At 36.3% G+C, this 22,640-nt stretch overlaps 1 protein-coding gene across 6 annotated transcripts in view; it reads right to left on the bottom strand.

Moving 5' to 3' along the window:
- Positions 1–1,649: 1,649 nt before the first annotated feature.
- EFCAB7 (EF-hand calcium binding domain 7) overlaps positions 1,650–22,640 on the bottom strand; it is a 30,965-nt gene continuing 9,974 nt past the window's right edge. For 5 of the 6 annotated variants that reach the window (XM_076340009.1, XM_076340012.1, XM_076340008.1 and 2 more), the window contains 10 exons: positions 21,583–21,778; positions 20,366–20,490; positions 14,170–14,311; positions 12,019–12,128; positions 10,861–11,018; positions 10,524–10,657; positions 8,246–8,394; positions 6,144–6,353; positions 3,395–3,502; positions 1,650–2,317 (listed from right to left, as the gene is read on the bottom strand). In XM_076340009.1, coding sequence (XP_076196124.1) covers positions 2,243–2,317; positions 3,395–3,502; positions 6,144–6,353; positions 8,246–8,394; positions 10,524–10,657; positions 10,861–11,018; positions 12,019–12,128; positions 14,170–14,311; positions 20,366–20,490; positions 21,583–21,778 — 1,407 coding nt within the window. In that variant the 3' untranslated portion in view covers positions 1,650–2,242. Of the gene's footprint in view, positions 2,318–3,394; positions 3,503–5,770; positions 6,030–6,143; positions 6,354–8,245; positions 8,395–10,523; positions 10,658–10,860; positions 11,019–12,018; positions 12,129–14,169; positions 14,312–20,365; positions 20,491–21,582; positions 21,779–22,640 lie in introns of those variants that run through there. The other variant, XM_076340014.1, reaches the window with a different exon arrangement.

The following is a 22,640-nucleotide window of genomic DNA, read 5'->3' on the forward strand; positions in this document are numbered from 1 at the left end:
CAGAGGATGCCGACGCTGCGCTGCCAAGCACTGTGCGGGGAGAGGAAGACTGAGGCGCTCTGTCCTGGCGTGGTTTGCACAGCACCAAGCACCTCGGCAGTCTGGCACTTTGCACGGGCCAGGCCCCGTGTCCCTACGGCCACCAGCAGGATGTCACCACAGGCCCTTACAAGCAGGCTTTGGCACCCCGGGCCTCAACTGACCACCCGACACAAGCAGGAGACCCACCCAATGCAAACACAAGGGGGGTCTGGGAAGGCCAGCGTTAGCAAAGCCACAAAGCAGCTGCATTTTGTTATTATAGCTCTAGTTCTCAAAAGAAAGGTAGCATTCCAGAAATTCATGTTACAGCTGTTACAGACACTTTTTCTCCCAAATGTCTCCCACTGAAGAAAAGAGGCTAGTACCTGTGTTCAGCCTTAAAAAGAGAAGCTAGAATGTTTCTCTACCTTGATGGTACATTATTAGAAAAGACCCTGCAGATAAGACCGAGATCTCTATTCTCATCTCCTCCAGGGCAGGAAAGGTAGAACCTACCACGGAGAGCTAGCCTGTGTTCCCACCTAAAAAGTTAAGGTAATGAAACTCTACCTAGCAGCAACAGGATCAGAAAAGAAAAAAGGTTCCACTCTGTATTACTGTGTCATGTTTAACTAGACCCTAGACAAAACCAAGTCTTTTCACGTACAATGATTTCTCAGCTAAGTACTTCTTTCAATTTTAGCCACTTGTTTCCTAAAATGCAGGAAGAGTACCATATCGATTCCTGCCACATCTTCAAGACTGATTTTATAAACAAAAGAAATGCAAATAACGGAGTGCTTGCTTTGCACTGTGTACTGTACGCATAGAGTGTCTCATTATTTCCCAGCTCCTTCTTAAGAGATGTAGCTAGGAACTTCTGATGTAACCACACCTTCCCTGAGGCAGCATTTACAGAGCTCAGTTGTTTGCTAGAAATTACCAAATATTTGTGGGGCTTCTTACTACAACTTCTACTTCTTTTAGACAATTCTGAAAATGATAGCTGCTGTACCTGCTAAGAAAAAAAAAAATAAATGGAAAACTAAGAGATCACCAGTAAAGCTGCCTGAGCACCAATTGCTGAAGCGTGTAAATCACAGACGGCCTCTAGCAGAGCTCTCATTTTGTAACTGACATTTACTTGCCCAGGGTACGATTACAGCAGAGTAACAGCAGAGCGCAGGAGTTGCTGGCAGATAAATATAGCTTTTCAAGACTACTTGCAGATGAGGTCACATACATTTAATGTCTATTTTAAACTCGGACACTTTTTAAGCATCCAGTGACCAGGGTCATCATTTTTTTCCACATTAACAGACATTTAGAGGAACTAGAAAAACATAATAGGCTAAATATTTTTAGTACCTCAAAATTGTTTTTCATTGCTATTGCAGCTTAAACTTGGTGGGCTTCAGTCTCATTATTTCAGCTACCCTGGAAATAATTAATTGCTCTTAACAGTCAAGACCCTAAAACAAAACCTTCATTTTCCTCAACTAATGTTTTTTCCTTATCACATACGAAAAGGCAGATTTTATTTTATACAAAAGTGTATAAAAACAGTAATTATTCAGAACAAGTGTAAGATGAGTATTATTATCAAATGACAAAAAAAAAAAGAAAAAAAAAGAGAAAGAACCAAATCCTTTATCAGGTGGCAAAATAAAATCATGAACCTCACCCCTTTATACTTGTCATGTCAAAACCACAAGAGTGTTTAATTAGGAACCCATCAGACCAATTTAACAAAGCAAGTTTCTCCTCAGTGAAACAGTTCCAGCATGTGATGGAACTACATAACGTTATAGAAAATAAGAGCATATTTAGGGAAAACAGCCTTTATAAAGCACAATTATATTACAACTGTCAGCTATATTACTGAACAGTACTAATTTTTATCGTCTCAATGTTTTCATGCCGATGTATTTTGTTAGACAGTACATGATGAATACTCTACTCTGTCAAAGGATTTTACATAGTTATTCCATCCCTAAGCTATCACTATACATGTTTCTTAAAAGCCATTAGCAGAAGTGTGATACCAGAAATAAGTAAGTACTTATGTGATTCATTGGCTTTAACAAATCAAACTCTGCAAAGTGTAACGGTATGCCAGCTTTTTGAGAAGGACAAGACTAGAAATTGCCTAGAAGCTGCCAAAAAAAAATTCCTGGTTTAGTCTGAATGCTACCAAGAAACAGCTCTCTAACTAGAACATTTAACGTAAGAGGGAATGCACACAATTATAAAGCCATTCTTCCTGCTCGTTCAGCGGCATCACGTGCTGAGAAACCTGTGTAGAAGAGAGAAAACAGAGGTAAAATAGTTGTTTATTGGAGAACTGGGTGGATGTTACCTGAAGTGCTATGTAAGCAAAATGAACTGTTTCAGTACTTACATCACTAACATTAAATGATGAACATTCAGCACCTATGACAGCTGTATTCAAAACTTACTATTGAATTTAATTGCATGACAGCAAAAAAATCCATAAGGGACACTGAGCCTACAATTTATACTGAATGAAGCCAAAATTAAGATTAATAAAACACCTTACAGGATCAGGCTATAGATATCTAAAGTGTCAGCAGCAATATTAGAATAGGCCCCAATCCTGCCAGAGTCATGGGACTGTATCTGTTTACAACGGGTTTGAATGCATCCACACTGGAAAGCTGTGAAATATAAAATAGTTTGGATGCCTCTTCTTTTAAAGAAAAAGACCATACTTTTAGAATGATAAAAACTGGATTTTCTTCATAAATGAATGAAGAAAAATATCATCAGCATTTGTAATGCATTTTCAATCTCATTCTATCCCTTAGAACCCTCATTTAGAATTTTCACTAAAGCCTGTCCCGCTCTGGAATAGGGATCAGCAGATCAAATTGCCTTGTGGCTAAACATAATCCATAAGTCAAGTTTAAAAAAAAAATCAGCCATCTGCAAATCACACTGTAAGGAGTGCAATACATACACTTTTGTCTCTGCTTGGTCTGTTTCTCACAGACATCTATATATCTGATTAAAATTTGCTAAGTAAAAAAAAAAAATACAGCCTTAGAAAAAGAATATTTAAAAATATTAGTAAATGGTACATGTATTGAATGGACAACAAACAGGCACACGTATGAAAAACTGAACAGCTACGGACTTTTATAGCAATCTGCACAGGGAAACATGGATACATCAAGTACATGTTCAGCTTTGAAATATCAAGACCTATATGTGATCTGCACTGGTGATGAAGATGCTACTATCCACATGCTCATTATCATGATAAAAGACCTGCAAAAGGAAACTGTAAAGATGTCACATGATTTTTTCTTTTTGCTTAGATTTTAAGTTGGCTAAACAATAAAAATCTTACCGTCATGGATTTTGGTGCCACTTCCACAGCAAAAACAGTAAGTCCCCTATTACTTAGGCAGTTCTTACTCTGCTCGTTGTTGACATGAATAATCACTTTGTTTTCAGACTGCAAGTGAAAAAACATGAAGGAACCCATTAGTCTCAATGATTAAGTGGCTGCTCTTTATGTAACAACTACACATTCCTCTTCCTTCCTCTGACTTTGCTATTTTATAGGATAGAAACGCTTTAAGGATGCTGATGTCTATTATCTTTGAAGAGTACAGTTTCAAATGTACCTTAGCATCATCAGAGCCCAGATCCATTGTCAAAAGTCATTTAAGACTCATTGAAATAACTTAAGCACTTACAAAGACGCAACTCGGGAACACCATTTAGTGAGAAAACTATTTGCCACAGAATGTTACAGATCCTAACAGTTTACATAGTTTCAAAAGGTGACTGGACAAATTCATACTAGATTTTAAGTACAAAGAAAATATTTCTGTCTCAAGTAGTCCTTGACCTGCAAATCACTAGAGGCGAGGACAGTGATCTGGAGAAGTGTCACCGGATGCTTGCCCAATTTTTATTTGCAACATCCCCTACAGGCCATTTCTGAAGACTTCATTAATAGAGATTTTAAAAAAATATTTGACGAAATTAATATAAGTATAATCACTTAAAGAACAGATGCTCTTGCTAAAGCTATGCAAGAAGGATCCAATATATAAAACTGAAAGCTTGGCTAACAGAAAATTCTTTAACCACCAGTTTATCCCAAGCAATACTCAGACACAAGACCTAAGGACATGCTACTGTACTCTGCTATTCAGTTGTCTCTAGATAAATCTCAATTTGACAGAGGTGCTGAGAAATGTTTGATTCTTAGACAATGCTATCCAACAATCTCTCTGTATTCAGAAATAGAAGAGAAACACAGTTACTTTACACAATCAGCCTCATGCAGCAAATAAGCTACTACTAGACTGGTAAGGACTGACCTTAAAAAAAAAAAAAAAACAAACACCAAACCAAACCAAACCAAACCAAACCACTATTTCTGGTGCTCACAGTACAAAGGGTTGTGGACAGCAGAGTGCAAATACAGTAATTCTTGAAATATGGTATCATTACAGAAATGTAAACACAATCTAGTGTTAAGCTGCTTATTACTTTGACCTAGCTGCTCTGGCATCACTTTGGTGAAGTCCTCATTTCTACATGGCAGTGAGGTAAAGGCAAACAAAAGAATTACCTGTACAGGAAGATACTTATGGCAACAGGAACAAGGTCACAGATACTATAATATACCCTCTGTGCTAGGTGAGTAAGTTTCTGCTTTGGATGATAGGAAATGCCTCATTAATTATTTATTTTGGCATATAAATAGGCAGACAATAGACTTGGTACTGCTTACTCCCTGAGAAATTTGAGGCTCTGTATGCAAGGTCTTTTAATCTCCCCAGCTCACACCCTGACTAGAGAGTGTTAGAAGACAGACACCTTTCTCTACCCACTGATTAAATACATATGCAAGACTAAAACAGAATCCCTCAGCAACTAGCATATTTCCTTAATTTAATTACAGAAATAACAAAGAAACAATTCTTTCCATTGAAATCATCAGTATAATAACTGAAGATATAATCAGACTGCTTGCACTGCGGGAAGCTTAGAAGACAACAGATGCATAAACCTGCCTTTTCATTATTTCTTTCCAAACATTTACAATACAAAAAAGCCTCCAGTCTACAAATTCTAATGAGATTTTCAGGGAAGTGCAACTATTCGCTTCAACGCAGAACAGAGGTACTTATGAAACCTAAATGGTATAAATGGCAGTGGTCAGTGATTTTAATCGGATGGCATCCAGTTGCCTCAGTACAGACCTCATCTCCTTCTCTGACATATCCCCAAACATAAATAACTCCAGTATATCTACCCTAAAGGCCGAAGTGCAGATCTAAACCCATAGTTCCAAGGAGCCTCGGCATTCAGTCCTAATATTAGTCCACCAACCCACCCCCTTTTGCATGTTTGTCCATTTAAAAATATACTTCTTGCTGTGATCTTTCAAGATTTAAAGCGTCTTAAGGTTAGCAGCTTACTGCACTGTATTTATTTACTCACAGTTCCTGATGTAAATGAAACTGAGAATGAACAGCACATTCATTAGGATCTATGCAAAAAGGTTTAAAATCTCTGCTTCTCACCAATCACTTTTGCTTGGATTTACAATGGTTAACTTGGATTAGCAATAAAGTAGAACTGCTAGCCAGTTAACAATTCATCCATAATATGCTTCTAAAACACAATCAATGCAAATCACTGCTCTTTCTTTCTTATACACTATTTAATATTTTCAGTGTGTAAACGCTGTAGTCTTTGCTCTTTCTGTAATTGTATTTCCTGTTCTTAGTATTTGTTTTCTGGCGTTCTGAACATATTATATCTCCAGTAATTATCAAGATATTGAAAAATTGGAACGTGAACACAAACAAATATTCAGATTCTATATGATACTTAAAACTGCTTGCCTCATTATAATAAGCTGTCCCTTCCAAGAACACTGATCCAGACTCTTTTGAGGTCCGAGTCATATGTCAAAAAGAGCTTTGCATCAGGCACTTTTTTTTTCTTTTTTAAATGAACTAGATAGAGAAACTTGATATCAGAAAATGTAATTCTCAAAAATGACGCAAGGAGGGAAGAACAACAATAATAGACATTAACACAAAGTACCTTACAGAAGTCTCATGCCATACCTTATTTTCAATAACAGAAGTGATTCTCCTGCCCGCTTTATAGGTATAGATGATTATGTTTTCACAGCCATCCATTACTTTGGCCTCTCCTTTATTAACTACAGACTTGCAAATAGCCCTGTTGAGTTGCCAGCTCCCTCCCTCTAGATATATGGCTTTAATTCTGGGTTTGCATTTTTCTGCATAGATGTCAATAACAAAGGGGCATGCCTGCAATGGAGAAAATGGTTTTATCATCACTTTATCTGTAGTTTTTCCCCCTCAGATTTTCATCCACAGTTCCTAAGTATTTTCATATATGCTCTGAAGTAGAATTACCCAAATACAAGTATGCCACTGAAATATTAAATATTCAAAACCTGAGAGCTGTAGCAATCTTTTAAACCAAATGAAAGCTCAGGACAAATGAATGTTTTTCGTGCCAGTCACAGCACACTTAATACGCAGTTTGGTGCATTTGGCTCCAACATAGCAAACCCTTCACTGGATAGCAAAACATACAGGAATTAAGATGAAGTATGAATGTATTTCAGTGTCTGAAATAAACTTGTCTCCTTTACCTGTCACCCTCTTGCTATTTGTGCCACTTCATACAGATTTAAAATATCTGCAATGTTGCATTAAGCACTCTGCTCTTATAGTATCTTGGCTAAGATTAGTACATGTAACAACCAGTTTGCATTTCCTTAGACTCAGTAATAGCACCTCGGTTTCTTTCAAATGGCTGTTGGAATCCACTAGAATTTCTCAGTTCTGTCTCTAATTTGTTAGGCTCAATGCTCCTGAAATATCAATCTCGTAAATCATCTGAAATCAAGGAATTAAAGGGTTAAGTTATATAGACACAAGTTAAGTAGATATACATTTTCAGATGAATGACTAAAGCATTCAGAGAGCTATGTTGTCCTTTGGAAAGCAAAGACTATAGCTATAAACCACAGCTAGTATAAGGCACAAAATACCTTTTCAGAATTTCTAACTTGATAAAAACCTCCCCAAAAATCTTCTTTCTTAGAGGATAGCTCCCTCTTATGTCAGAAATGCAGAAAGACAATTTTGTAGTTGCTCTGCTAACCATACTCGCAGGAAAAGGAGAAAGTGCTACTCATCAAGAAATCAATCACCATGATCTCAATATTTTCACTGAGAGACAACTGAAGTCTCTCTACCAAACTGAGTATTTTTGGTTCTGTATTTGTATTTGTTTCACACACATATATTTTTATATGGTGACTGCACTGACCTGATTTAGTTTAACAAAAGTAAAGAAATAATATAATCAGACTATGATTAAAAAAAAAAAAATCAGCTTTTCTTGGGAATGAAAGTTAAAAGATGAAATTACCTGTATATTTAATGTTTTCTTTAATTTTTCATAATTTCTTTTCTATTCATTAAAGATACCCTCTTTCTTTAGTGAGAACTATTAACACCAACACTGATACTGTTTCTGAAAAATAAATAAATTATTAAAAAAAAAAAACCAAACTGTAAGCACACAGAAACATCAGAGAAATAATCCCTGGTCCTGTAAAGTAAACAGTGTGCCACCAGAAGCCCTTTCATTAAAATTTTATGTTGAACACCTTCAGACACTGTTGTGAAAGGCAACAGAAATAGCCATGTCTGAAAATTATAAATTCTGAATCATGTGGGGAAAAAAGTTATCTTCTCCTTATCCGCTTCTATGGCAGCTTGGGCCAAGAAAGTGACTTTTTTAAGCAGAGCAAGTCCTGCATTTTGTAGGTTTGCTGACAGGTCACAGTTTACCATCACTGTCTTCTTATCACTTCCCACCAGCAAGGTGCGTGAATTCTCTCAACAGGTATAACCCAAGATTCCTTCCTCTACAACCCCACAAAATACTGGCTTTCTCTAAAGCAAAAGGCGTATTTCCTCTTTCAACAATGTCAGTGTCATCCTAAGAAACAGGATACTATAATGACTGAAAGTCATGGTGTAAACCCTGTATTAACACTGTTTGGACTGCATCACTGACCTACTGAAATCAATTTATGACAGACAACAGAAGCAGTACTGCAGTTAAACATGTGCAGCAAGTTGTACGTGAAGCAGTTATTTTTGCTATATGGCTATCATACCTCTGTCATTTCTAATGCTTTATTGTAGCCCAGAGACAATAAAGTGACCCAAAGGTCACTTGGATCCCCTTCACGGTCATTGGCTTCCATGAGATTCAAATCCATAAATCCTTGTCTTGTTAATTCATTCTTCTTCATATCAAAATTCTCTGTTTAAGAAGAAATATAAGGTAGCACTTAAACATCTGCTGTCTCTGCAAACACCCTTTATTCTTCCAAAGCCAAACTCCCACTTTTTTGGGAGATGTTTACAAGATGGAGCCACCTTGCAGCCTCAGGCTCTCCAATATTATTTGGGAAAGAAAGTCCTTGACCAGATAATGTGCTCTTTGCAGAGCTTCCCCGTGGATTTTAGATAATGACTAGAAACAGCTGGCCCCTTGTATAACCCAAAAGATGGCAAGATTTCAAAACAGAAAGAGTTCATATTGATTCTTTTTTTCTTTTTGCTAGCCATATTTGCTGTGGTTGAGATTTGCAGAATGGGGTATATTAGGAATGGGAAATGAAAGTCTGCTGGGGCCAGCACCCTTAGTGCTTGAGGTCCTTGATATAGAAATGATTTACTTAGTTCCTAAAAAGCAATAAAATGCCAGTAATCCTAACACCCCTCTCTTGATAGAATATCATAGATCGACCACTCTAATGTCAGCAAACACATAATTGAAATGCCCTTGTGTCAGAGATTTTTAAAAATGGTTTTCTCATCTTCATAACAATGCTAAATCTTTACTATATATTATTAAAAAGGGATTACCAATTTAATAAATCTATCTAAGGGTCCAGATGCTATAATAAATGGCTTGAACTTTGGTGTCAAGATTTATCGTATTCATCTGAACCCTTCAACTGATTAATGACCTGCTAAAACATTCACCATATTCTCTTCTTTCCTCTCTTATACACTTCACGCACACACCCCTCCTACTCATGTTGAGACCAGTGTGCGGAGGCATAACACTGACAAAGTCATAAAGTGTGGAATAGCATGTACAGGCATGAAAGGGACAAGAAACTCATATATAGAAAAGTATTTTTGCATGAGCTTTCTATCATTTACGAAAAAGTCCAATATCTTAGAGTGTTTTAGGGAGAAATAGTTAGCAGGACTTGCCAGATTTTAAGTATTTTGGCCCAAATTAAGCAATGTGTCATAGCCTACAAAGCAATTATATCAAACGTGACATGGGCCGATATATAATGATATGCCATACTGGCATGTCGGACATGAGTTGCAGAAAAACTATATTTCTTAGCGAAACTTCTAGTTTTCATACAATGGCTTCTACATTTCCAGTTTGTTTACTCACTGCAGCTAAACCGCCAATGCTTTGAAACCACTGCTTTCATGCACTGTATTATTAGAGCAGCCTACAGTCACTGGTGGTTGTTCTCTCCTCGCCCTGTTATGAGGTAAATACACACAATCTCAAGGCCTCTGCAAGCTTAAAGCAATGCCACAGAATTCCTTTAAAACAAAATTGACATTTGTGGCCCAACGCTGCTCCTGCAAGCTGGCAAGACATCCAGTAACATTGATGAGATGTATCAGTAGACAGAAAACAAAGTACAGCTGGAAGAGTCTTAAATGTCTGTTAGCTTCCTCGTCCCACTCACGGAAGTCTCAGAATCTCATGGCTGTCACATAGCACAATATGAACAAACCGACACACCCTATTTTGAACCTTCAAAAGTCAGATTTTTAATGAAAAACTGCTTACATCCGAAGAAAATCTATAGTTGCAATAGGCATTTTCTAATGTCTGATTTTCTAATATCTAATTTTCTAAACAATCATCGTAAGCTCCAGATGCCATTTTTAAAGCATCATATAGACACTAATTAAATGTCCGTCTCAACACTTTTTGAGATACGAAAGCAGTATCAGCTTAATCTGCAGAAAGGAGATTGATTAAACCTGTTACAGCTTAATTCACCATATGATTCATGATTAGAAAACCTGTAGTTTTTGGCAGCTATAAAATCTTTCACCTACAAAACTTTGCAGTTAACAATGGGAAGAATTTTCTCAGCAGAAGGTCAGTAGCCCACAGACCAGAATGAAGCAAAATAAGAGACAGGAGGCTGGAAAAGGAAAACAATAAAAACAAAGGGAGAAGAGAACAATATCTACATGCATTCTTGGTATAGGCTACAAAATACTCGGTTCTTCTATACTAGATACATAGTAGGATGCTATAGTAGGATGCTATAAACAACAGCTTGCAAGTAGATTGATAGCCCTAATTAGTTGTATCAAACGCAGCCACAAACTTACCCTTACATACGGCCCATGCTTCCTCATCACATTTCTCACCACTCGTTCTCAGTTCAAAGAAATTGTATTCCTCCAAACTTAGAAGGCCATTTCCATCCAAATCAATTGTTTCAAATATATCCAATAAAACGGCTCTAAAAGATTAAAAAGGCAGAACTATTCCCAAATACTTCTGTTTCTTTTACTGTCTCATAATATTGTCGATAATTATTCAGTCTATTTGAGAATATTCTGTACAAACAGTATTTTAGTAACATACAGCTTTTAAAAAGCTAGATGTTATTTGGAGCACACACTTTTGCAATAGTTACCATGCCTATTTGGGAATATGACTCACCGGAACTCTTTGGTCAGAGCCAGTTCTCCATCTTCACCTCTATACACCAGTTTTGCTTCTCCAGTAAATTGTGGTTTTACCTTCTTCAACCTACAGCCTGTTGTGAATGGGAGTAGCCAGTAAATGCCTGATCCAAGCTCCCCTTTCCATCCAAACATCTACTCTTAAAGGAAGACAGACAAGTTTGTAAGTTACTTCTCAAATGATACCTTTATTTATTACTAGTAATATTCATACAAAAGTGATTAATTACTTGAAAACACTGGTAATGCTAGGTTCTTTCCTTAAAGAAAACACATCTACAGTGGGATGCTGTGTGATGCCATTTTAAAGACACAAAAACTAGTGAATCTCTTAGTTATAATAAAAGTTAGAAAAACATACAGGACCAGGGATGAGGGGAGAACAGTCATTACTGGAAATGTCTAATAACAGTCCTATCATTTTTCAGGTTTGTAACACTCTTTAATTGTTAAACTTTAAAACAAAAGCAGCCAGCAGTAGGCTGACAAAACCCACCGAGTTTTTAATTTCCTCCCTGATTTATCAGCTTTGTTCAAACTAGCAACAAAAACTTCCTATGTAAAAAGTCACAAGTGACTTCGGGTTTAAGAAGCAAGCCAAGTTCCCTATGGCTTGTAAGGGGGAAGTAACTTAATGCTGCCATTTGTCCTCCCTTATTTCTGCCATAGGATAACAATATTCTGTGCACTATGAAGTTCAAAATATATATATGGCAAGGAGAAAGAAAATAAAAGAAATTTTAACAAATTTTACCTTTGAACTTTTGTTTTTGAAGGTGCAGAAATACAAGTGAGTTTCCACAGAGTATCTATACAGATAACCAGCAACTCAGCAATACTTGCCAACACACCACATGACAATATGGTCCTCAAAGGAATTTCATTAAACTTCTATACAAGTGGCTTGCAATTCAGCCCATCCAAAGGGCATAACTAAGACAGTATTACATCTTACCTTGTGTAAGTTCTCTCAATTTTGAAAGGGAACATGCACAGAACAAGTGTTTCTTCTCTCCTCTAGTCTGATTAGGTACAGTTTGAATTCCTTCCAAACATTGGGAACTCATCTGTGCAGCATTAACACATACACTAAAGATATAACAATTAAACTAGGAATACAACAAAAATATCTAACCTCTTTGTTTTGTTGTTCAGTAAAGCTCACAAGCTGTAGATTTTCTTGGGTTTCATTTTCCTTCAGAATATACAAAGCTGTATCCACTGACAACCAGTGACAAGATTTTCCTAAAAAGAAAAACATTCCCAACACAAATGCTTAATAATGGCTCAAAATTGGTTTTCTTTGAACCCCGAAGTAGATGTTTCCATGGTATTTATAATATTGATCCCTGTTAATATAAGATGGAAAAAAAAATCCATTATATGCTATCAGGATTTCCTTCCTATTTAGGTCGATCAGATAAATTGTTCCAAGTCTTGTGATTGTCTTACAAATAATGATTACTATTAATAGTTCTAATATTAAAACCTCTGGTAGCTCAGGAAGCTATTTTCATTGTTTTCTACCATTAGTACAACATTATTATTTATTACTTTTCTTTATACTAAGGCTCCTAGATACCTGCAATTAAGGATATTAGCAAAATTATATCATATTCTCTTCTGAAGTTCTGTAAAATATTGTTAAACTCACCTTGACTGGAAACCCAGGTTATGTGCAGAAGCTAGGGATACCAGGAGATGTAAATCTCAGAAGTATAAGTTTCAATTATTTTTAAGATTTAAATAGCAAGATCCCTCTACATGGCATCACTAGTTGTTCTTTGTTTGTCTTCGGTTGGATTGGAATGGAGGCCTGGTCTTACATATGTCGAATGGATGCCATTTGAACCTCTTTGATTTCTTGTAGCTGCTCAGTTCCTGAGGGCAATCAATCAATGAGCTATTTAGTGGTCTTCAAGTTAATCAGACCACAGCAAAACAGTGAGGGGCTTAGTTTTTCTACCGTTAGGAGTCAAGAATACTAAAGAGTGGCTACACACCACACAACTTTGTTAAAAATTTGAAGATATTTTTGATTTCTCATAAAAAGGTAATTGCTCTGCTAACATGGATCCTTTCTTTACATCCCAGTATTATGCCTTCCTCTTCACAACAAAACACAAAGATATTTCTATATACAGGACAACAATGTTGTGCAAAAGTAGAATTTTTTTTTTTTTAATTTTTTTTTTTTTTTTTTTTTTTTTTTTTTTTTTTTTTTTTAAACGAAAGACAAGTGAGTACTCTTTTGGTTACACAGAATGTCTGGACAATCCTGCAGCAGAACTATTCTAAGGCACCGTTTTCGAGGGTGCCACATGAAAAAGAAAAGTTAAGAGCAGAACACTGAGACATTCTGTGACTCAAATCTGTTAGTATCAGACCACATTTCCTCACCATTAGAAGTCTGTTGATCAGCTTCCCATTTCAGCCAGATAGTAATTGGAAAATGACTACTTTCTGTCAGTTATTTGCAGTGAAGTTTTTATTACCAACCTCAATCAGAACCAATTACCAACCTGCAGCACAACAGCCAGTCCAGATGACTAAAACATCTTTGGGATCTAATGGCTCCTGTTTCACAGGATTAAAGAGGAAGTAATCTACTTGGGGAAAAAAATAATTCCAATGTAGCAACTAGATAAAGCTCCTTGGTAAATCACTGGAGAGAACAAAGCCAATAGCATTCGGAAAAAAGGAGCACAAAGGCTGACTAATCTCAGGTGGCTCTAATGCTGGGCTTCACTCTTTCAAGATGAAAATTAAAATAGGCAAAATAAGCTACGAATCCCTCAGACAAGATTCATAATCAAAACATCAAGATACCGTACTGCCATAAAAAGCCATAACCTATTTTAAGTATTTACAAAAGTATTTGAGGTGGAGAATACAATATTCACTAAGTTTCGTACTGTTGTTTACCACAAAGTACATTAACACCTTAAAGAGAGATACTGCAAACAGTGCTAATGTTTGAATTTTGTAGTAAGAAACTTCACAAATCTATAGCCAAAAATAATCTAAGAGGTTGGCTGACTAAAGGGAAAAAGATAATGGACTTAGCTGATTTTCACTGCTCAGGCAGTGAGTGTGAAACGACTAAGCAGAAAATATGGTGTGACAAGTTAAATTATATTTTTAATAGGACTCTGTCAACAGAGAAAAGTATTGCTATATCGTAATATCGCAAAGTATTTCAAGTGAGAAAGGGAAAGATGTATCAGCAGAAGAGAAAATATTTTTTATAGAGGAAAATTCTCCAAAGAAATACAAACACACTTACCTTCAACCTGATGAACGTTCAAAGGCTTGATGGTAATACATACTGTAGACCTCTGGGGTAAGTGCAACTTGTACTTGTGACTAATGATTTCACCATCATCTTCTAAGTAGAAGCATCCTTTGGATTGTGCACATTGCCATTCCTGGAAACCAAGCAAATATTAGATGTTGCCTTGATCTTTGATCAAGATAAAAGCACCTTCTCTGAAATACATTAATTTGATGATTTAATAAATCCTGCATAAAATACACAAGATACAGCACTGATCTTCTACTCCTTTTTTTAAAATTAATTTTCTCAAATAGCCCTTCTTGTAGTCAATTTTTGCAGAGCAGTTAGTAACATTGCTTCACTTGTGAAAATGCTTGAGAAACATACAGATTACCCCAATGCTCAAATAGCTGAAATGAAATTTGAATTGCCATGAAGAATCAAACTGAAATAATGAAATTCTCTGAACTGTGTGATTTACCACTGAAAGGCTGGAATTCTGCTACGTTAGTTCCATCACGTCAATCGAGCAAAGAACAAAATTGATTAGCTGAACAGTGAGAAGTTATTTGCTCAGACAAATCACAAACACAAGTACTGGCCAAATTAAGTGGTTCTTCTTGACTTCTGTCAAAGCTGTTGGAAATACATAAACTGAAAACTGCTGTGTTTGTGAATAATATGGTTCCTAGAGAAGCCTTGATTTTGCTACATGCTTCAAATTTTATTTGGTTTTTAAACAGCAGGTCCCAATTTTCAATTTCAAATATCATTTGAATGATACTTCTTTAGCAAATAAAAATAAAGTCCTTATAGACATACTGTATGCCTTGAGGAACGGAAGACATTCTTGATTTGCCTTCCCTGGTCAGGATTAAGTCCATGATTTCTATTCACTTTCCTAGCAATGGAAGATAATGTTTCTGAGGGGAGCCTAGCAGAAGGAATCTTTCAGTGTAATCTCAGCAGAGAGCTCTGTCCAGGTGGCTGTACCTATGCTTATTGTTCAGTGTAACAGGTAAGCTAACACAGATTTGAGAAGAGAGCTGGTAAAAAACAGAGAAGGTCTACATGCAACTCCCAGTAAGGAGGCTGACTACTAACTCCGTCTAAGGCCGAACAGTCTTCATCAGAGTGCTACATTTCATTTATCCTTTTAAAGAATCAGTTCTCATTACAGCACATTCATGCTCAGTTGATGGTACTTTACAGTCAATGACCTAAAGGTGTCAGGCAAGAACGGGACTTTGCCTGTGTATGTACACCCAGGATGCCAAGTAACACACTTGATAATACATGCAGCTCTGATCCTAAATTTAGATTTCTCTATTTAGAACTCTACATTTCTTAAGAATGTAGATTACTCAGGGACTCATGGATTTAAGAGCCTTCAGTCCTGTGCTACAGTTTTGCCACTGATTTCTGTGGGAACAGGATCAACTTCTCTATACTAAACATTTCTTGTTCAAACATTACCAAATTAATCTTCATTATATTCCTTTGTGCTTTAAGAACGTTTTATAGATTAGTCAAAACAAAGAGCGCGGTGTACTTTGAGCAAACTCACCACCTGTGTTGGCATAGAAAGACTGTGGAATCTAATATTATCTCTCACTCCATTTTCTGCCTCTGAATCACTCTTATTTTATCAGTTTCACCCAAATAGCACAAATTCAGCTATGAAAAGAATCTTCACACTAAAGGAATAAAACTATATCATCCTCAAAACATCAATGTGGATAAATACTGAGAATTCCAAATTTTACGTACCCGGAAACAATCTTAATCTCAAATTACTTATTGTTATGGTAAGACTATCCTGTCCTATCCAAGATGTTGATCTAAAAGCAACAATTATTTCAGCCTCAGTACCCCAATAGTTCTGGTAGCATAATGCATCATACCAATTTTAGATGTCAAATTCTGTTAATTATACTTGCATACAGGAGTAATACAATATGGAGTACTTTTAAGTACAAATACTATATACTTAGCAACTCACTTTGTGCTGTTCTTTGGAGGTTTGGGATTTGAAAGAAAATTAAGACTTTGCTAAGGAACTTCTAAGAGACTTTAAAAGCAAACCTACTTCCTCAGAGCAAAGGCTATCAAAAAGACAAAGATCAATTAAGCTATCTAAAAGACAGTGGAACATCCAATCCCTGATGGAAACTAATATCCAAGTCCCTCCCCTCCCATAATCTCCCATAATCTTTTCCAGTTAAGATAACATGTTGGATCTGGGACCTTTGTGGAAACCTATCTTCTCTGCCATCAGAGATGCAGAGGGAAGAGCATGTTGTTAGAGGAACAATGACCTCATCTCACCAGCTACATCTACACTGTGAAATAAAAGACAGCAAGAAGCAAGGTGAAGCACTCAACACTCTACCACCCATACTGTTTAGCTGTTAGCTCATTCCATGGCTCTGTTTCAGATGACTACAACTAGCGCTCTTCAAGAAAATGTGTACACAGTTCAAAGGATTCTTCACTTCAGGCACCACTTTCAAAAAGGCATATGCATGTAACTGCACTCGATTTGGCTTTCTGTCACCTACACAGTCAACATCATCCCACTAGGTTTTACAACCTTGCACCCTCCATGCCATGACCTACCCCACAATTTGTAATGTGTACTCTTGGTTGGGATGAAGACACATAAGACTATGAATGGCACTGGAAAACATAATTTCTTAAACTCACAACACTACCACATGGGTTCTAGGAAAAAAAAAACAAGCCAAGTGCCATTTAAAGTGGACACAATCTGCCTGAGAGGGTGCTAGGCCTAAGCCTCATGGACGTGAAGCTGCCTATGATACTTGGTCCACAGAGTCAGAGATCAGTCCCTGGCCACCTTTTATGTAGCAGTATAGACCTAATTAACAAGGCCACCTAAAAATTCTATACTGATCTTTATCCATGAGACTAGATTTCTAGTGACGGGACAAGCAAAAGGGGTCCGATCACAAAGAATAATTAGCAAAGAAGTGAAATGAGACAAAAGTTACTGGGACTTAATGGTGAGGGTTAAATTTTGAGCAACAGATAGGGTTGTCTCAGTCAAACAAGTGGATAATGGGAGTTGATATTAACAATAGAGTCAACATAAATCAGTGGTAGAATTCGAATATGTAGTTTAATCTGTTAAATCATTCTAGTACTATTCCATTCTCAGTAAACTGCTTATTCCAATACTTGCATGACTCCTAACTTCCTCTAAAGTCCATATGCAGTAAGTTGAGATTTTTTCCTTAAAACTTGACACAGCCGAGATAACTGGTTGTTAGCTCACATAGTCTCAAAGCTTAATACCTTACAAAACTGTTTGAAAAATGAACGACATTTCAAAAAGATCAAAGTCAAAAGGTCTGCTAATGAAGGAACATGGCTGTTCTTTGAGACTTATAAAAGTACATAATACAAGTCTAAACAGCAGTCCAAATGTGCTATAACTATTCAAAAAGATACTGTGACAATTTTCAGGTACAAAAATTACTCTAACAACCACGTCCTATTCCCCCTTTCTCACTATGGCAAGTGGTCCTCAAACCATCATCTCACAGTGAGTCCATAGAGAGTAGCTTTGTCCTGTTCGTTTACCTTCCGTTTTTCTAGCTGTTATTTCAGACAAAAGACTACCTTTTTTGCAGTTTTGCATTCAGATAGATATTGTTAAAACAGGAACATCAAACGATCCAAGTAAGCAGGGAAAATATCTCAAGGAACAATGTGCAGGTTAAGATGTGAGCAACAGTAAGCAGAAGTTTGACAATGCTTTAGGAATCAAATACTAAACTGTTATTCTTGCAGAGGGCGTAAGGTGGTGCTATATTCTCTAAGTTATCCATGTCAAATTACAAACAGGTATGTAAACTTGGGAAGCAAAAAGATGATTTTTCTGTTTTGATTTTAGTACATCACTTCAATGCAGAACAAGAGTTGTCAAGTAATAGCTAACATAGTGGGAAATGTTTGTATTAAAAATGTTGATCATAAAGAAATGTTAGGGACTACCTGTTGCTGCCAGTGCTGGTCACTGCCCAAATAAATTGTAATAGCAATAGAATGCATTAAGTCATTATTGAATAGTCCACATACTCACGTATAATTCAAAATAAAAAGCAATGTTTGTGAGAGGAATTGTTCCTATGATTAAAGCAAAGAACTTCAGTTCAACGCTTTGTCGTGTACAAACCTGTTCCATATGCACAGAAAAAGTCTTGCTAGTTCAATTGCATGAGGCTACTTCACCGATACGAGTGGAAGCATATAACTGTATCTTTCAGGAAAAGGTCTTTTCTCAGGTACTTCTTTTGCTACCCACTGTGTGTGCAGGTCTTCACTCACTTCAGTAGAGCAGAATGCAAAGGTGAGAATCCTTAGCAGGGAGAATTTAGCTACCCAACGCAGAGAGAAGATTTTAGAACATGATACGCTGCTTTCTTTTTTTGTTAATGTCTTTCAATCTTGACTAAAACCGACAAGAAGAATATTTTGCAGAAATTTAAGATCTCCATTAGCCATGCTTTAATTAATTGTGATTCAACTACAGTTGAAGCCCAACAGGTCAGCATGTTGACTATGCACATCTGTAGCACTTCTGTAACTATTTTTTTTCCTCCCCGAAGTTATTTACATGGCTTTGAACATATCATAAACTCCACTGACAAAAAGAAAACACATGGAAGAATGCACCATGAATACATTCCATGTTTTCTAAGGGTTTTTAAATTTAGATGTTCACCATGTTTTGACTTCCACCGTTTTCTTCTGTCAGAAATTTACAGTTGGCTTTGGTCCAACTTCATGATGGCAGTATTTTCTTACTGTCCCAAAAAGACAGGTGAACTGCAGAAAAAAAAAAATTCTGAATAGAAGATAAATAAGAAAAATTGTGGGTGCTACATTCTGATCTGCAGCCCAAATGAATCACTGTGTATTTATTCATTGATTTTGACAAAGTTCGCATTGTGCCCTTAATAGTTAGGGTTAAAAAAATTAGTAGTTCTTCTTACACCTTTTCACGTTTATTGACTGATTTCAGGTTTTGTATGATGCTAATCAATAGTAATAGATATCTGCAGCTGCTTTTTTTCAGTCAGTTCTTACTAGCTTGTACAAAGAAAGAAGAATACAATATTGGGAAATTGTGCAATGGTTTTATATACTACATATCATGTTTGAACAAGGTGAAATTGCAGGTTAAATTGCATGGAGGTCCAGATACCTAAACACACTGCAAAAAATTCCTTTGAGATTATGTTTTTAAATTTTAATATAGAACAAGTGTCACTGTATAGCAATGTCGAAGATATAAAGGACTTCAGAGTTCAATAACAAATACTGAGTTGTTATTTGAAACAAAAATGTAACTCATGAGAACAATCAGTTCCGTTTTCTAGCAGTAGTTATACTATGTGGTCATAACCATTTTTTCCCTTTTATACAGGAGTCTCAAGGTGCACATTTTTAATGTATCCTAGCAGTTTCCAGTTAATGTTTTATATTTCTACAGCTATTATTTTCTGTTGAAAGAAAACTAGTAAAGGTTCAGTCAAGAAAGGGAAAACAAAGGTAAAAGATCAATATTAACACTCTACAAATATTGACTTAACAAAGTGACTTTGTTGTCTTTCTCCCACAGGAATTTATATTGAATGAGTGATTTATTTAAAAGAAAATACTGATAGAACATATTAGTCTAACTAAGAATCAATATTTTCAGGCTACAGCATATATTTACAAATTAATGCCCAACAAACTGTACATGCTCACAAATCTGTTATTTATTTCCAATTACCTTTCATATAAAGGTTTATGATACACAATCTTCCAGACTACTAAAGCATTTAAAGTTCTCACCAACCTAATAAATTATTAAATTTTAAATTTCTCAAAAAGTCATTAAACATTTTATCCAACAGTGGTTTCATTTATAAAAAACACACTTTGTTCTATTAAACCTTCACACCTGAAAAATTATTTTCAATAACTAGATGTCAGCAAAACCAACAGTATATAAAAATGTTAATAATAGTAAGTATCAAGAAACCTCTCACTAGTTTATAGCTGCCCTTGACAAACTATTAATAAAACATAAGCTAAAAATAAGAGAAAAACAGTTTCTTATTTAAAATGCAGTAACATATGTGCCTAGAGGAAAACAGCATAATTTCAAGATGACTAGCTTACATGATACCTTTATTGTGTCTGGCTCAATTAGCTTTGTGTTTCTGTTGCTACTGGCACAGTTGCTGATAGTGGTAGAAACGGATGCTTTGCAACTTTGAGCTGATGAGGGTCTTGAAGGAGTTCTGCTATCACCTATAAACATAGGTATTTAGTTACAATTACATTATTTCAACCCACTCCTAGTGCTATTTTTCATAAGGCCCTACATTTATAGGCACACAATGAAAAAATGGATGACGAGCTTCAATCAGATAAGCTGACTTCCCTTATAATTATGTAACATTTAATAATTCATTAGCCAGACATCTTTACTTCCCTTACTGTACATCCCAGGTGAATGGGCATATGAATGGCAGAACCTTGGAATCCAAATCTGCCTGAAGGACAAGAAATTGTTACTACATGATTCCATTTACCTTGGAATCAAAGTAAATCTGTCCTAAGTGGATAGGTTTGACCTGCTTCTATTTTAAGGTTCTTTCTTTCCAGGACAATGTAGTTTCCCTGCCAGATAGCACATCATTTATGCGCAGCTGCCCGATGCAATTACTTCCACGCCTTTACCTTCTGGTTCCTTATGTTGGGGCAACTCTGCTGATACAATTGTTGATTTAGCTACATAAACTCAGTCTTCATCACTGTTCTGTCATCTTTGCACCTCTTCAGTATTGCCTAGAATTGAAGCAACTATGCACACTACATACAAATGCAAATATTTCATACATGGTACCTCTGCAGTCTGTTAGCCTGTGGTCTTTTTCCAGCTTGGGAAGGTTTTTAAGTATCTTTGTAACTTCAGAAAGAACACTGAGCTCCCATAATGATTGTGCTTGAAAAGTGGCTTCAATAATTGAAACAAACAGACTGCTTATTGATAAATGTTTAAGGTTTCATCTCTGATCTGGGAAGGAAATAAATAATTTGCCTGTGTTGCAACATCTGAGCATTCATTTTCTGTCTTCCCTCTGGACTGTGTCACATGACAGTCAACAAAATTCACCCTTAAGAATTTGAGAGCTTCAGATCATAGATGCAGCCAAAGTCCATTTGAACACGGGGGTCAGATATTCTACCAAAACATTTATGCGATTGCCACAGTAGAAATGAGTATTAGTCAATAACATCCGCACTAATCTGAGAAAAATTAAACAAATACTCAACTGTTCATTAATCCAGAGCATGATCTCCACCAGAATGAAAATTCTCAATATGAAATATAAATACCTTTTGTTGGTGCTAGTTTGTGATCAGTTTTCCTCGAGACTCTTGGTGATGGTTTTGACACTGGCAGCGTGATCCCTTCAGAGGAAGTCTCAGCTTGACTTCCAAACTGCTGTTGCCTCAATCGACTATCAAATTCCAGTTTCTCTCGTGCAGTCTTGCAGCACTGCTCACTGGTTGTCATGTATAAGTCACAAAACTTTAGATAAAGAAAAGTAATCTGTTAAGTGAAACATTCTTTCTCACAGTTTTAAGGATTAAAATGTAACATCAGCAAGGAAAGGACAGGTCAATAGATGTAATGCATTTTCTCTTAAAGCACAACATTAATTTTAATTTTCACAAATCAGAGCAACCACTCAAGTGACACAGTAAAATGGAGCCATGATTCAACAAGGAGGTCCAAATATGGAATAAAAATTAAGTGTGACTTTCAACCCAAGAGGTGATTTATATTTCTTTCTAGATATTTGAAGACTGATTTTTTTTTAACATAGGATTCTTAATAGGGGGTTGTTTTTCTCCTGTGAAACTATATGTATGTACAAATCTTTGTGGACTGTTTATTCAGTTCAGAACTTAGTCATTGCTTAGAGATAACATCAAAAAAAACTGTTAAGATGTTGCATCTTGAAAATAAGATGTTCAACATATACAATAATGTCCCCCACACAAGAAATTATGAAATGTCACAGACATAGCTAATCAATGAGAGTTGCTAAGTTTGCTGTCAATTGTCATCTTTATTCTGCCATTCCTTTAACTCTTACCTTCACACATACTGTTAGGCTTCGTGCTTACTATTAGGCTCTGCCTAATACATTAAGTTCACTCGCAGCAAGTGACCTTTTCAAGGATAATAGCCAGATAAAGTGGGTGAAACAGAAATACTTATCAGCCCATGTTCCAGTATGTAGGCAGTTGGCAGGGGGGAGGGGACGCCTAGGATAAGGTCATCAATAGACCAACACATGGAGGTGGTATGGATTGTGTTTGATAATGCTAATACTGTCAATAACATCAAGCCAGTAACGCAAGAACAAATACTATCACTCTGTTTG

The sequence above is a fragment of the Aptenodytes patagonicus genome, chromosome 5 (assembly GCF_965638725.1).
Source record: "Aptenodytes patagonicus chromosome 5, bAptPat1.pri.cur, whole genome shotgun sequence".
NCBI classification, from domain to species: Eukaryota; Metazoa; Chordata; class Aves; order Sphenisciformes; family Spheniscidae; genus Aptenodytes; species Aptenodytes patagonicus.